The sequence below is a fragment of the Microtus pennsylvanicus genome, chromosome 11 (genome assembly GCF_037038515.1).
Source record: "Microtus pennsylvanicus isolate mMicPen1 chromosome 11, mMicPen1.hap1, whole genome shotgun sequence".
NCBI classification, from domain to species: Eukaryota; Metazoa; Chordata; class Mammalia; order Rodentia; family Cricetidae; genus Microtus; species Microtus pennsylvanicus.
This window is the reverse complement of record NC_134589.1, coordinates 39,389,994-39,405,600: the sequence shown is the minus strand read 5'-3', so window position 1 is coordinate 39,405,600 and position 15,607 is coordinate 39,389,994. Positions and strand designations below refer to the sequence as shown.

At 45.3% G+C, this 15,607-nt stretch overlaps 1 protein-coding gene across 1 annotated transcript; it reads left to right on the top strand.

Annotated features, from left to right (window-relative positions):
• The first annotated feature begins 8,063 nt into the window (after positions 1–8,063).
• Positions 8,064–9,801, top strand: LOC142860307 (C-C motif chemokine 7-like). Its single transcript, XM_075991394.1, has 3 exons — positions 8,064–8,181; positions 8,893–9,004; positions 9,367–9,801. The coding sequence occupies exons 1-3, from the start codon at positions 8,106–8,108 to the stop codon at positions 9,470–9,472; spliced, it is 294 nt and encodes a 97-aa protein (XP_075847509.1). The 5' UTR covers positions 8,064–8,105; the 3' UTR covers positions 9,473–9,801.
• Positions 9,802–15,607: the final 5,806 nt, after the last annotated feature.

Below are 15,607 nucleotides of genomic sequence, written 5' to 3'. Positions count from 1 at the left end.
TTTTGTTGTATGGAGTTCACAGACCCTACATTCCAGAGGTTCGACGGTCCTCAGTGTTGATTAACAGTCAGAAAAGAAATTTTAAATCAGAGTGGAGGCAAAGAGGAAATAAAGCGGAAATGAGTAGCTTATAGAACAAGGGGTCTCTGATGCCAGGCTGACTGGCTGAGAGGAGGAAAGGGAAAGGGGATGGGGGCACATGCACCTACTCCCTCCATAGCCCAATAGCCTGCCCTGCCGCATTTGCAAGCCTATCTGCTCATTCTTATGAAATATTGGCTTGTTTTCTTTTTTTCTCGAAGCAAGCAGGAGTTCCTTGGTCCTTGCACAATGGAGCTGAGCACAAAGCATTGGCATGCTTAGGCACTTAAGGAAGCCAAGTAGGATGCGTTCATTTCCCGTTGCTGCCAGCATTTTATTCCAGAATGTCTATGTCCTTTCCCATCATTCTCAGGCTTCCAGTCTCTGTTTATTGCTCAATCCCAGAGCCATTTCTATGATTTATTATAGCAGCACCCTGCCCCAGGTATCACACTCTGTATTAGTCTCTGAATGCCACTAACAAATCAACATACACCCGAAGGCTTAGAACAGCCAAACACATTAGCAAACAGTTGGATTGTTAACTCTACACTGGGACAGTCTAGCTGCAGTCCCTTAAAGAATTTACTGTTTACAACTTCTAGAAACCACTTTTGGATTCTTTCTCTGTCTCTCCGTCCCTCTGTCTTGCTCACTCTCCCCCTTTTATTTCCCCATCCCTCCTTCTGTGAGCATCTCTCTGCTTCTCTAACCACAGGTTTTGCTGTTGTTTCAGCTTTATGAGACAGAGGCTCATACTGTGGCTACCTGTTATGTAGCACAGGTTAGCCTTGAACTCATGGCAATCCTCCTGCCTCAGACTGTCCAGTTCTAGGGTAATAGGCATGCACCACCACACCCAGCCTTAATCCCGTCTCTCTAACCTTCTGACCTTTCTGCGTTCATATTCAAGGTACCTTTGTGATTGTCCTGAATACATCCTCACAGCCAAGATGATCTGTCTCAGGGTCTTCATATCAGTGACATCCACAAACCCCTTTGCAAGGTCAGGTAGGACATGCACAGGCTCCAGATGTTAGTGTCCTAGCGCTCGGAAGAAAGGGCTGCCCTTTAGACGGCATGCCTAGGGACCAGACAAAGGCTTATACTTTGTATCTGGGCACAGTATTTGAAAGTTTGTCTGGTTCGCTAAGAAGGTGGTCAAATAGCCTTGTGGGTGTCATGTTTTTTCTGGCACTGTATAGGTAAAGTACAGCAGGTGCTTCTAAGTGAACAGTACGTGATGCTTTATCTTGACCGTCCACGTGTTGTGATTGAGAGATACTTAAGAGGTCAGTGGAACCCCCTTCTGGATGTGCCCATGAAGGTGCAGAGATGACGGGAGCTTGGGATAGCAACTAGCAGAAACTCACCCTAAGTATGGTGGCAGCCTCTAACTAGCCAGAGGTCCAGACAGAAAGGGAAGCAGGGGAAGCAAACAGCATGACCAAACTCCACTCCAGGGGACCTCAGGCATCACTCTCTTCGGCCTGCCGTACGGGCTCACACCGGTGGCTCTCCCTGCAGCTTGCAGGCCTTCAGCTTCAGACTGAAGCAGCATCGCTGGCCCCTGCTTTCCTGAAGTGCCCAGCTTTGTGGACTGAGCAGCTCCTGGGTTGCTCGCTCTCCAGCACACGGATGCTCATTGGGGGAATTACTCAGTCAACAGTTAGGAAGTCAGCCTTTTATAATTACACACACATATACGTGTGTGGATGTATAACTATATATAATATACACATGGAGAGAGCCCTAGCTAATACATTGTGCTAATACACACAAATTCCTACTAAAATGAAAGCACATGGGCCAGCCAGATGGCTCACCGAGTAAAGGTACTTGCCACCAGGCCTCAACACCTGAGTTCAACCCCTAGAAAGGAGAGAACCAAATTTTGCAAGTTGTTCTCTGACCTCCAAACATAAGGCATGGTGCGTGTGTGTGTGTGTGTGTGTGTGTGTGTGTGTGTGTGTGTACACACAAGTAATTAAACAAACAAACGAATAGATTTTTATTTATTTATTTATTTTTGTTTTTTGAGACAGGGTTTCTCTGTATAACAGTCCTATCTGCCCTGGAACTCTCTCTGTAGACCAGGCTGGCCTTGAACTCACAGAGATCTGCTTGCCTCTGCCTTCCGAGTGCTGGAATTAAAGGCAAGTGACACCACTGCCTGGCAAGTTTTAAAATTTCTAATTTTATTTTTAATTGTGTCTGTCTGTCATCTGTCTGCCTGCGTGTGGATTTGTGCACATGACAGTAGATGTCTGAGGTGCCTGTAGGCATTGGATCCCCCAGAGCTGTAGTCACTATCAGTAAGTCATCTGACACAGGTGCCGAGAACCAAACTTGGGTCCTCTGCAAGAGCTCTTAACCACTGAGCCATCTCTCCAATCACAAAATGTAAACAAACAAAAAAATCCCTTAAGTATAAAACTTTCCAAAAGATTCTGATGTGAGGTGTTGACATAAAGAAAGCTCTCCTTCCCATCGGTAGGTTTCAGGGTTTCCAGGAAGACCTTGGTGGCACACTGCATCTGGGGTATATGCTTCTTGGTCCTATTAGATAGGTTACTGGATTCTCAGCAAGTGCTGTAACCTCTGGCATGGGTTTTCGTGGTGGCCTTTGTTCTGAACCTGGCCAACTTCTGATTAGGAGTGAAAAGGAATAAGAATTTAGGAAAAACAAGTCAGGATCTTGTAGAATTTGATGGCACAGCTGGAGCTCCCAATCAAGCACTGACACGGACTTTCAAAGTTTTTTTTTTTTAATCATAACCAATGCAGAAAAAACATATACATTTATGAGCCATTGTTCTTTTCTAAAATCATCATCATCATTATCATCATCATCATCATCACTGTCATCACTGTGTGTGTGTGTGTGTATGTGTGTGTGTGTGTGTGTGTGTGTGTGTGTGTGTACACACGGCACATGTGAGCCGCAGAGCATATGTGGAGGTCAGCGGACAACTTTTGAGAGCTGGTTCTCTCCTTCTACCTAGTTGAACAAGCATCTCTCTTGTTTCTGTCACTGCGGTGTCTACTCTGTGCTAGATTACCTATGAGTTTCTGGGTGATTCTCCTGTCTCCGCTTTCCATCTCACCGTTGGAGTGCCCAGACTATAAATGAGCGCCACCGTATCTGATTTTTTTTATATGGTTCTGAGGATAGACCCTCAGGATTTCCAAAGATGTAAAACAAATACTTTTACCCACTGAGCCCTCACTCCAGCGTCTCGTGCAATGTTTTAGAACATGCATATATTGCATAATGTTCAAATACACAACACACACACACATGCTGAAACAATTGTCATCTTTAAATTGAAACCACTCAGAATCTGTCCTTTCTTCTGGCCTTTTAAATATGCACAGAATTGATTAATTACAAATTAATAGCATATAGTACACAAGCAGAACTCCTTTCTCTAATCCTTCTGTAACGGTGTCCGCTGGTTGACTCGATGCCGCCTTCCCATCCCCCCGCCCCGCCCAGTCTTTAGTAACCACCCGTCTACTTTCAGCTTTCACGAGGTCAACTTTCATGGCTCTCACATGAGGAAGATCACATGCGACTGGCTTTCCTGTGTCTGGCTTATTGCATGTAACACGATGACATCCGGTTTAGCCATTCCGTCAAAAGTGACAGGGCCCCACCCTTCGGTGGCTATTATTCTACTCTCTACTATTGCCATATCATCTTCATCTATTTATCAACTAGCACTAAGCTCCTTCCGTCTCTTGGCTGCTGTGGACAGTGCTGGGGTAAGCATGGAGCACAGGTGTCTCCTGACACACTCCTGTCCCTTTGGCAGCATACCCAGGAGAAGGATTGCCAGATCATATGCTAATTGTAACCTTTGATATTTTGGGGAGCTGCCACGCCTTTCCTGACAATGACTGCACTAGTTTGCATTTCTGCCAACAGTTTCAAGGGACCCCTTTTCTCCGCATCCTTGCTAGCACCATTTATTTTAGATTTTTTTTTTTTTTTTTTTTTTGGCAATTGCCCTTCTGACTGGAGGGAAGTGGTGTCTCACTGTGGTTTTGATTTGCATTTCCCTGATGTCTTTGTTTCTTTTTGTGTTGCGGTGACAAATACTCTGAAATACTCTGACAAGGCACTTAGGGCAGGAAAGGTTTCTCCTTGGTTTCATCAGGGCAGGGAAGACAAGGCGACAAGAACTTGAAGCAGCTGATCATGTCCCATCCCAAACAGGAAAGCAGAGAGCGGAGCATGGCTGCTGCTCAGCTCTGTCTCTCCACTAATACAATCCAACGTCCTAGCCAGGGAATGGTGCCTCTCAGAGTGGGCAGGTCTTTCCCCTCCAATTAGCCTGACAAGGTCAAGATAATTCCCACATGCATTCCCAGAGGTCCTCTGCCCAGATAGTTCTGGATTCTGTTAGGCTGACAATTGACACTAACTATCATACTTCATGATCAGTAAAGTTGAGGTATCTTTTATTTATCTGTGGCTTTATTTGGGAGGTGACTTTTTTGTTAGACAGTTTACGTGTGTGGTGGAAGCACACCACCACAGATAAAATGGATTCTCCTATATTGATTTCCCATTCTATGGGTTAATTTGTTAACTCGGCTGATTGCCTCGTTTCCTAACCTTTATGTTTGATTAAAAAAAAAAAAAACAACAACATGGTTGGTTCGTTCTTGCCTTTATTTCCTATGCCTTGAGGTCTTATCCATAATCTCTGTGCCTAGTCCCACATCATGAAGCATCTCCTGTATGATTCCCTCTAGTCCCTTCATGTTTCAGGTCTCACATTTTATACCTTTAACCCATTTGAGTTGATTTTCATGTACTGCGAGAGCTGGGGTTTCCTTTTATCTTTCTGAAAGTGGATTTCTGCCTTTCCCAGCAGCATTTGTTAAAGACTACCTTTTCTTGAGTGCATGCCCTCCCCAATTCTACTGAAAACCATATGGCGTAAAGGCATGGGGATGAAATTTTTTTAAGATTTTGAGCAATAAAGGCTTTGGATAAAGTGGTTTAAAGAAGGGAGTTGGTTAGAAACTGGAGTTCTCATTCAAGCCTGTCAGCTTTGACTTAAAAGAGTTGTGGAGCAGCTGTGGGCGAAGCAAGGAAAGCAGCCAGAAAGGCACGGAGGGAGAGAGGAAGAGACATGACACACCTGTACCAGTAACTCAGAATAGCAAGGTTTTGTTTTTGTTTTTCCCCAGAAGAAATTATATGGCCAAGATAATCAGAAGCCCAGGGTTCTGTACCAGCTTTAAACCTTTAAGCCTTTTGTGAGCCAGCAAACAGCAGTGACGGCTACTAAAGGAAGGCATGTCCACCCAACTTCACCCCCAGTGTGGCCAGTGGGTGCAAAAGGACAAGCCAGAAGCCCATAGCTGATGGGTCTTGAAGGCATGATCAAGGATGCTTGTCATAAGAACAAGATCAAAGTCCTTGCCCCAGGAGCATCTTTCCTGGTACCTATCTGGAAGTACAAGAACTGCTGGGCACAGTCTCTCATTGTTGCGTTTTAGGAGCACATCTGTGTGAAGGCCAAAGGTCCAGTCATTGTTCTTCAAGCACTGACCACATTTTTTTTTGAAACGAGGACTCTTGTTGAACCCAGAGTGCACTCATTGGGTCAGGCTGGCTGGCCAGAGGGTTCTAGAGATCTTCTTGTCTCTACCTCCTCCAAACTAAGACTTGAGGTGTGCTCACTCAATTCCTAGGTGAGTTCTGATGCTCAAACCCAGGTTCTTATGCTTGCATGGCATGCTCTTTACCAACCGAGTGCTCTCGCCAACCCCACTGCTTGAGTTTTTCAGTTTTGCTTTCCCAGCAAGTGTCTATTGTGCCTTATTCCTAGTACCCATTGCTTCCAAGTGAGTCGGAAACAGCTCAGTGAGTCATTGTTTGAAGAACAATCACCAGTTTGTACTGGGAACGAGAAAATTCACTTTTTAAAGACCTCATCCTTCATTTAACTTTTAAAACAGGGGCAAAAAGACGAAACACAAAATTCACCATACCTCCTATCTGTAAGTATAGTTTATGGGATTAATGTTGATGTATCTAGCATCATTGAACAACAGACCTCTTGGACATTTTCGTCCTGTTAAATCCAAACTACCTCTCCTCACTAAACAACTTCCCATTCCCTTCTTTGCCCACTAATGTTTTAGCTTGTTGTTGTTGCTTTTTGTTTGTTTGTTTGTTTGACATTACTAAGATTGGAGCCAAGAGTCTTGTAGTGCCAGGCTAATACTCTACCATTGAGCTTATAAGCACCAGTTTGGATGGTGTCACACACCCTTAATCTCAGCACTCCGGAGGCAGAAGCAAGCAGATCTCTGTGAGTTCAAGGCCAGCCTGGTCTACAGAGCAAGTTCCAGGACAGGCACCAAAGCTACAAAGAAACCCTGTATGGGAAAAAAAAAAGTAAGCCAGTTCTTATTTTGATATAAGTACTATAATGGGGCAAAGCAATATCTCCTAATAATTTTGATTCAGATTTTTCTTTTCCTTCTTATTTATTTACATACAGAGGCTTGACATTGAACTCAGGGCCTCACACAAGCTTCCAATGACTAGCAATGTGGTATGTCCTTTTCTATGCTCGCCTATCATCCGTAAGGAACATCCATTTGATACTCTTTTCCACTTTACAATTCAGATTTTTTTATTTTGTTTTGGTTAGCTGCTGAGTTGTGGGAATTCTTTATATTAGCTGAAAGGTAACTTCCAACCTGCTGTCTGTCAGTGATATGATCTGTGAATGTGTTTTCTCGATCCACAGGTTGGATTCTCACATAACTGCTTCATTAGTGTTTAGGTTTGTGTCTTTGCTGTGAAGCCAGGGCAAGCACTCATGCCTAGCATGTTCTATGTCCCCAGACTCTGGGCTTTTGACATGATGTATCACTCTGTAAAGTAGATTGGCCCCAAACTCACAATCCTCCTCCCTTGGCTTCTCACATGCTGAGGGCTGGGATTAAAGGCATATGGCATTACACTCAGCTTGACTTCCCTATGTTCTTTTACTTAGAAAGGTTATTTCCATAGCTAATCAAATATTTGAAAACCACAAGATTCCAAGAGCCCAATGTGATGTGTCATTCTAAACGCCTCTGGATGGTATTTCTGGGAATGGAGCTCAAGCCCTTGCTCTTTCTAAACACTCTCTCTGCTTCTGCCTTATAGACGTGGTTCTATAGAGTGGTTTTTAAAACATGTCTGTAGGTTCCTTTGCCCCATCTTTCTTAGAGGTGTCTTTTATGGTCCTGGGAACTCGAAGGCATCATGTAAAATATATGGTCTTCACAATGAGATGCAGAGAAAGAGGGAGAGGAAGAAACCAAAGAACATCTCTTCCACCATATAGCTATTTAAGTTCTTCCAGATGCCAGACTTGGAGGGGAGGCTTTGGGATGATTCCCAGCCTCAACCATCATCTCCTTGCAAAGTAAAAGATCCTAAGCAAACCCTGCCTATCTGGGGACAGTCAGCCTTCTTATCTGAGCCCAAATCTAACCAAAAGGGTTAGACACAAGGGTTTGGGGAATTCTTTCTCTTTTGGCTAACATTTTAGTACTCTACTTTCCTCTGAGATTTGAAAAACTAACAGAACTGTCGTTTTTGTGAATGCATTTTTAATCCCAGCCAAATATTTAGTGCCTGTTTCTGGACTTGGGGATCCTAAGGATGTTGGTCGAAGGAGGAAATGAGAACCCCTTGACTTGGTCATCTGTTTCCTTCCTCATTCTACAGTAACTCTTTCCTTTTCTAGGATCCGAGCTGATAAGTGTACCCAGAATTCACAGTACAGCCTCTATCTGGACAGAATCACTACCTCATTTTCCGTTATTGATATTAAATGGAAATAGGACAGCCTCAAATCACACCCTCCTGGGTTCCATTCCAAATGAAGATCCCTCCCTATTTGCTGCCTATAAAAGAGGAGGTAGAATTGCCAGAAGACCAGAGGCCAGGCCAGCTCAGAATCTGCCAGCTCTTACTGAAGACAGCTCTCCCGTTCTCCACCATGCAAGCCTCTGCAATGCTTCTGTGCCTGCTGCTCACAGTGGCTGCCTTCAGCATCCACATACAGGCTCAGCCAGGTAAGAATTGCCTTCCCTCCTTTCCCCCTGGGGCATGCTGCCCCTTCTCTGGGTTTTCACGGACCATTACAGAATGAGGGTTACTCATAGTTTCATCTTACTGCCTTTGCCAAAAGAAGACAATAGAAAGAGGGACATGAGGCCAGTCCAGGGTTAGAGGCAGGACTTGAATCTGATCCCTCCAGGACTCATTAGTAGAAACAAGATAGTTCCTGCACCAGCTTCTTCTCCAGTAATGGGGCTCTGGGTCATCAAAGAGGGGTCTGGGGTGGGGTGTGTTCTCAAGTAGAAGAGGGAAGGGGAAGAGCACCAGGGTCTAGTGTTTGCTTCAGTCAGCCCAGCTTTCAGTGACAGTGGTTCTACAAGATGTGTCTACAAGATGCTCACAATGAGACAAAAAGTTTTCTAACCCAAAAGGGGGACTCGTAACTGGTGTCGTCATACTCTTAGGGAGCTGGGTCATTATCCAAATGCTTTCTAGTGACACCCGGAGTTGTCCTCAGCTCTTCTTGCCCCTGTTGATTGGTATAAAACCCAAAGAAGAGAGAAAGAATTGAGGAACATCCTAAAGAGGGAGGTGTTATATTAGGAGTGGGCAACTTCTCCTTTGGTCTTTGCTTACCTCTCTGACTGCTTCCTACCATCCCATCAATTGTAAACAAGAAACCCAGAATCCTCCACGAAGAACATTTTCTTGTTCTTTCATTGTAGATGGGATCAATTCACCCACATGCTGCTATGTCAAGAAACCAAAGATCCCCACGAAGAATCTGGAGAGCTACAAAAAGATCATCAGTAGCCACTGTCCCTGGGAAGCTGTTATGTGAGTATGCACCCCACGCCTTCATCCCTCAGGGCTAGGTCATTCCCAGAGGCAGTGGATAGGGCTAAACACTCGAAGCGTGGAGACTCTACTGCAAACTCAGATAACTTTCAATGGGCAAACTGAAGCTTGCCGCTCTCTTCAGAGCCACCACTTCAAAACTTGCCTCTCCAGCCAGGAGCCAGGGAGAGGAAGGAGTTTGCCTTTGGCCAGTGAGGACCGCATCTTTTCATTAAGTCCTTCCTTTGTCTTACCTTCTTCCTCCTCCATCCCTGAGGCAAGGTCATCAGTTTGGGGTAATGCACCAGGCAGGCACTCACAGGATAAGTCACATTCTCTCTAACAGAGCATTCTTCCCACAGCTTCAAGACCAAGAGGGGTATGGAGCTCTGTACTGATGCCCAACACCAGTGGGTCCAGGATGCCATTAAGTATTTGGACAAGAAAACCCAAACTCCAAAGCCTTGAAGTCTCTCGTCTGAACAGAAACCCAGGAGACAAGAAACAAGAAATCTGCCCCCTTGTCTTTTCTGAGAACTGTGATGAGATGGATGGATTCTGTCTCTAAGGGATAGTTGCTGTCTGTAGGAATGTGAAACAGCCACACTTAAGGAATTATCTCTAAGTTATTAATATTTTTATTTAATTTGCCATGTACTTTGGTGTGATTTGAATGTAGACACCTCCTGTCACTTTAATGTTGTATTACCATTTACTTTGCTCCAGTATTGTGAACAGGCTTTGCAAGAATTGAAAAGATTGTATTTTAAAACATTTAGGATAAAATCATGGTGTTATGAGACTGGAATTTTTATATGTATGACCATTGAATTTTCATATAAAATATATTTTTGCATAAATACTGTCTTTGATGCTTTTTTTTTAAAGGAACAAAGCAAAGTTGGAGGGATGAACAGGATGGCAAGGAGCAGGGCATGGGTGAAAAGGAGGGGTCATAGATGAGCAGAGAATGGGTGCAGAGAGAGGGGACTGTAGATCAGAAGAGCATGGGTGTATAGGGAGGGGGCTGTAGATGAACAGGGCATGGGTGCATAGGGAGGGGGCTGTAGATGAACAGGGCATGGGTGCATAGGGAGGGGGCTGTAGATGAACAGGGCATGGGTGCATAGGGAGGGGGCTGTAGATGAACAGGGCATGGGTGTATAGGGAGGGGGCTGTAGATGAACAGGGCATGGGTGTATAGGGAGGGGGCTGTAGATGAACAGGGCATGGGTGCATAGGGAGGGGGCTGTAGATGAACAGGGCATGGGTGCATAGGGAGGGGGCTGTAGATGAACAGGGCATGGGTGCATAGGGAGGGGGCTGTAGATGAACAGGGCATGGGTGCATAGGGAGGGGGCTGTAGATGAACAGGGCATGGGTGCATAGGGAGGGGGCTGTAGATGAACAGGGCATGGGTGCATAGGGAGGGGGATGTAGATGAACAGGGCATGGGTGCATAGGGAGGGGGCTGTAGATGAACAGGGCATGGGTGCATAGGGAGGGGGATGTAGATGAACAGGGCATGGGTGCATAGGGAGGGGGCTGTAAATGAACAGGGCATGGGTGCATAGGGAGGGGGATGTAGGTCAGCAGGGCATGGGTGCAGAGGAGGCTGTAAATGAACAGGGCATGGGTGCATAGGGAGGGGGATGTAGATGAACAGGGCATGGGTGCATAGGGAGGGGGCTGTAAATGAACAGGGCATGGGTGCATAGGGAGGGGGATGTAGGTCAGCAGGGCATGGGTGCAGAGGAGGCTGTAAATGAGCAGGGCATGGGTGTTTAGGGAGGAGGCTGTAAACGAGCAGGGCGTGGGTGCAGAGGGGGCTGTAAATGAGCAGGGCATGGGTGTATAGGGAGGAGGCTGTAAATGAGCAGGGCATGGGTGTATAGGGAGGAGGCTGTAAATGAGCAGGGCAAGGGTACAGGGGGGGCTGTAGATGAGCATGACATGGGTGCAGAGGGGGATCATAGAGGAACAAGGCATGTGTACAGAGGGAGGGGATCGTAGGTGGTAACTCTTGGGTCATTTGCTCTAGACTGAGCGTAGTTGGGAAAGCCAGACAGGCTGGGGCCAGACAAAGCCAGGTCCAGTTTTGCCTCTGACAGCTGACATCAGCCTAACCACTTTACCAGATAACTTTTTACATCCCGAAGCTGTGGCTTTTCATGCAGTCTCTAACTGTACCAGACTCCTATTTGTCTGGTCTCCTCACAGTCTCCCAGTCCCTCCAGTCCAGAATATTAGAGACATCTCCTACTTTGAGAATGGAGATACTAAGCAAGCATGATCTTGCAAATTCCTTTCTACATCTGGGAGACATGGGTCTTCAAACAGTTTTTTTCCTGCCAGTTAGAAGGGGCATGGAAAGTTAAGACTGGACACCTAGTATGAGATTCTGCACCTTCCAGCTGAGCCCCCATTAAAGCCTCAGGTAGAAACAGAAGTGTCAGGAGAGAGCCCACACCTTCGTGGCAGGCAGCCAATGTGCTGGTGACCATGCTCCAAGGCTTTAATGAGATCTAACAGAGCTTTCTGCCTCTCCTGCAGCCCCTGGCTGGTTCTCATCTCAACACAGCAAGCTGTGCTTGACATCCCAACAGAGCCACCAGGAGGCAGACTAACCTCACTAAATTATCATCTTCGAGTTCTTTTATAGCCATGACAGTGAAGTCAGAAAGGAAGGAAGGAATGCATGTTACACCACAGTGATAGCCAACAAGCCCCGTGGTTCAGGTCAATGCTATGCAGAATGCACAAAGGGGAGGGGCTCCCTGTGCCAAGACTAAGAGAAGCAGCGCACATGACCTGTGCCAAACCTAGAACCTTCTTTTCCTCTTCTTTTTTCTTCTTTCTCTTCTTTTGATTCTTTCTTACTTGATTGTTTGCTCCCTTGCCTTTTTTCTTTCTGTTTTTTTCCCCCAATCAAGTGCCATGCAGCCCAGATTGACCTAAAACTCAATATGTACCAAAGAATGATCTTGAATTCTGATCCTCTCACCTCTCCTTCCAGAGTGTGGAATCACAGGTGTGTGCCCCTACAGACAGTTTTTGAAGTGCTGGGGATCAAATCCAAGGCTTCGTGCTTGTCAGGAGAGCATTGTGCCCACCTAGCGAGATATACCACCAGCCTAGCTCCGTACATGCCAGGCAAGCACCCTACCTAGTGAGATACACCACCAGTCAGCTCTTCATTTTAGGTATTAAAAATAAATCTTGGGGGCTGGAGAGATGGCTCAGTGGTTAAGAGCGTTGCCTGCTCTTCCAAAGGTCCTGAGTTCAATTCCCAGCAACCACATGGTGGCTCACAACCATCTGTAATGAGGTCTGGTGCCCTCTTCTGGCCTGCAGGCAGAAGCATACAAAATAAATAAATAAAAATAAATCTTGTAAAAAATAAATAAATAAATAAATCTTGTTTGTCTTCATCTGTGCCCAGGTTCTCTTGTCTTCTTTAGGCATGAATTCTGCAGACTGATGGCAACAGGTGGAACAAGCTGATGCCTCAGGTTGGAGAGACGGAGACCAATGTTCCAAAGTACCAAAGCTATCAGGGCCTATACACAGCAATCTTAGCTCCAAAGGGAAACTTTGCAAAACACATGTGGATAGTGTGCTGATTGCTTCTGTCTGTATCTGTCAAAGTATTATTGTAAGGAAAACAGTTTAGGAAAGGACTGGCTATCATCGAGCCTCATGAAAGAGAACGAAGCTCACAAATTCAAAAATTCAAGATTAATACTACAAGAAACGCAATCTGTGTGTAGGTACCTCTCTCTCTCTCTCTCTCTCTCTCTCTCTCTCTCTCTCTCTCTCTCTCTTTACTCTGTCTCATGGAAAAGCTGCCTCATTGGATGAAGTGACAGGGTGAAAATCAGATACAAACTATAGCTTTGTTATGCAAGCCCTGAGTCTCACTAAGAAGTGGGAAATGAGACACACACTTAGGAACTGGCAAAGCACCGAAAGGAGAAACTTCCAAAGCTAGTGACAAAAGTCCTACTAAATTAGCAGCAAAATCATGAATGATCCCAGATCCACTAAAAGCTACTGCCAATTCAAAAGGAGCATAGTCCCCAAGACTGCAGATCATCCCCAGGATAAATAGTATTCATCTGAAGGGCTTGCGAAGGAATGCCAGCCCATAGAGTAAGGGACCAAATCATGTAAGCCACTTTCAGACCTGGCTCCTGCAAACACCCCATACTTCAAGTTTCCCCTCCTATCAGGGTGACCTAAGGGTAATGAGACTCAGCGATTACACTGTGCCTCGTCTTCCTCTGCAAATCGAGATTTGCAGAATAGGAATAGCTCTCCCTAACATCAGCACCACTCAGACACTTAAATGAAAACACCAACAACAAAGATTCCAACAGGGAGTGCTGGGCAGAGCAGCTGACCCTTGCCAGAATAAAAATATATGAATTGAGAATTTATTTTTTTTTAAAAAAAAACTGAAACACTGGGACTTGACAAGGAGAGTGTGGGCTGATTCTTTAGGGGCTTGAGTACAAAGTTGGAAGGCTATTTTCAACACCTTATTCAGCAGCTGCCAAGGGCGAAGAAAGAAAATGAAGGATCTCACCAGGGCAACCAGAAGTTGAGACTGAAAAGACAGAAGAGCCTTCTCAGAGGGAAGAGCCAACCTTGAAGGCTGTAGCGTTGCTGCTGAGCCCTGTCAATCACGGAGCTGGATACACTATGCTTTCCTTTTGAAATCTGACACACTGTGTAGAGATGACTTGTCATTCTGGCACACAGGGCACTGGACAAGGTGTATCCAAATCCTTATCGAACAGACAGGATCAGCCGTCACCAAGGGACCCTGGACACTTAAGATGATGCTGTGTCGCTGTAAGAACTGAGCCACCTCTCTTAGAGATGGGTTAATTGTGGAGATGGTTGATATTGTCAGCTTGACAGGGTCTAGAACCAGCTAGGAGACAAACTTTTGCTCGTGTCTGTGAGGGAATTGCTAGATTAGGTTAACTGAGACGGGAAGGTCAGCCCTAAATGTGGGCAGTTTTCCTCCATGGGTTGGGGTTCTGGACTGAATAAAAGGAAGAAAGTAAACTGAGTACCCGTGTTCATCTGTCCATTTGTTGACCGCAGATACAGTGTGAGCAACTGTTCTTTCCTGCCGTGAGGGATTGAACCCTCCCACTGTGATCCAAATAAACCCATATTTCTTCCGTTGTTTTTATTGAGTGCTTTGTCTCATCAATGAGGAAAAATTGCCTCTCCAGCTTTGTTCTGTCTATGAGACGTGAGGGAAGGACAGAGGGATAGCATTGAAACGCACTCCTTAACAGACAGACACTCTTGCCCTCCTCTGAATTCCTTAGTCTAGAGACACACCAGAGTCACGGGAGGAGTCAAGGTCAGTGGCACACTGGGAAGTGACAGGAGCTGTTTCCAGGCCTGGTTCTGTAAACTATGTCTTAGTAAACGTAGAGGTTATCAGTTCCAGATGATTGCTGTGGTTTTCATGAATCCTAAATCTCTGAAGCACTATTTTGCAGAAAGTAAGTTGATTGAGCATCATCTGGCAGCGATGCAACCACAAGCAGGTGTTGTTGAGATCAGGCAGAGATTGGTACTATGGCTATTGAAGGGCTGGCCAGTATTACTGTGACCAACGGATCCAGGGATCTAGCTACTGTGCACCTCACTGTCTCCTCTTTGTACAAGAGGAGATTTGAGAGCCTCAAGGAGATAGGTGAAATCAGGAAGCAATGGGAGCATTTCAAATCAGAACATTTGGGACTGCGGAGATGGATAAGTGGTTAAGATCCCTTGTTGTGCAATCCTGAGAACAGGGTTTGGATCCCAACACCAGAATAGCAAGTCATGCATCCCCCTCAATGCCTGTAGCCCCGGCTTCAAGATCGGGGGAAGACAGGAGGATTGTTGGGACATCACAGCAGAGAAAACATGGACCTCATGTTCAATGAGAGACCCTGCCTTGATGGAATAAGAGTGAGAAAAACACCTAATGCCATCCCCTGGCCTCCGTATTCCCACAAGTGAACACAGAACACTCACTCACACACACACACACACACACACACACACACACACACACACACACACACAAATACATAAATAATCTGTTTTTAAAGAAAGAAGTTTATGTTTCAGTCAAGACAACCCTGGGAAATGGCCTCCCTTTCATAAATGATTTCACAGAAGAGGAAGATAATTTGATTTCTCCAAGTCCCTATTTTCCTCGTTTAAAAGTGGTCTTAATTAAAAAACATGCTGCCTGAGTTGGTTTAGGTTTTACATGTTAATGTGGTAATAACTTTCTATTCCCTAGAAACAATGTTAGACTTTATGCTAACATTGTCATTGGGCTCATTTTCCTTAAAAAAAAAATAACATAAAAATTTATGCATGGCTTTGGAGACTCTTGAGAACAGAGGTCCTTCTTTGGTCCTATTTTGTACAAGGTTAAACCAAATGTCCCGTTGCTGTAATCCACACCATGACCAGTGAAATACTTAAGGAAGGAAACGTTTACATAGGCTTATACTTCCAGGTCACGGCCCATCATTGAGGGAAGTCTCGCCAGAAACTCAAGCAGGAACTGAAGCAGAA

Excerpts from the sequence above, each read along its gene's own strand:
- LOC142860307 (XM_075991394.1), top strand. The coding sequence starts at position 8,106 with ATGCAAGCCTCTGCAATGCTTCTGTGCCTGCTGCTCACAGTGGCTGCC. Across the intron at positions 8,182-8,892 it reads CCACATACAGGCTCAGCCAG|ATGGGATCAATTCACCCACA; the intron begins GTAAGAATTGCC and ends CTTTCATTGTAG. Across the intron at positions 9,005-9,366 it reads TGTCCCTGGGAAGCTGTTAT|CTTCAAGACCAAGAGGGGTA; the intron begins GTGAGTATGCAC and ends TTCTTCCCACAG.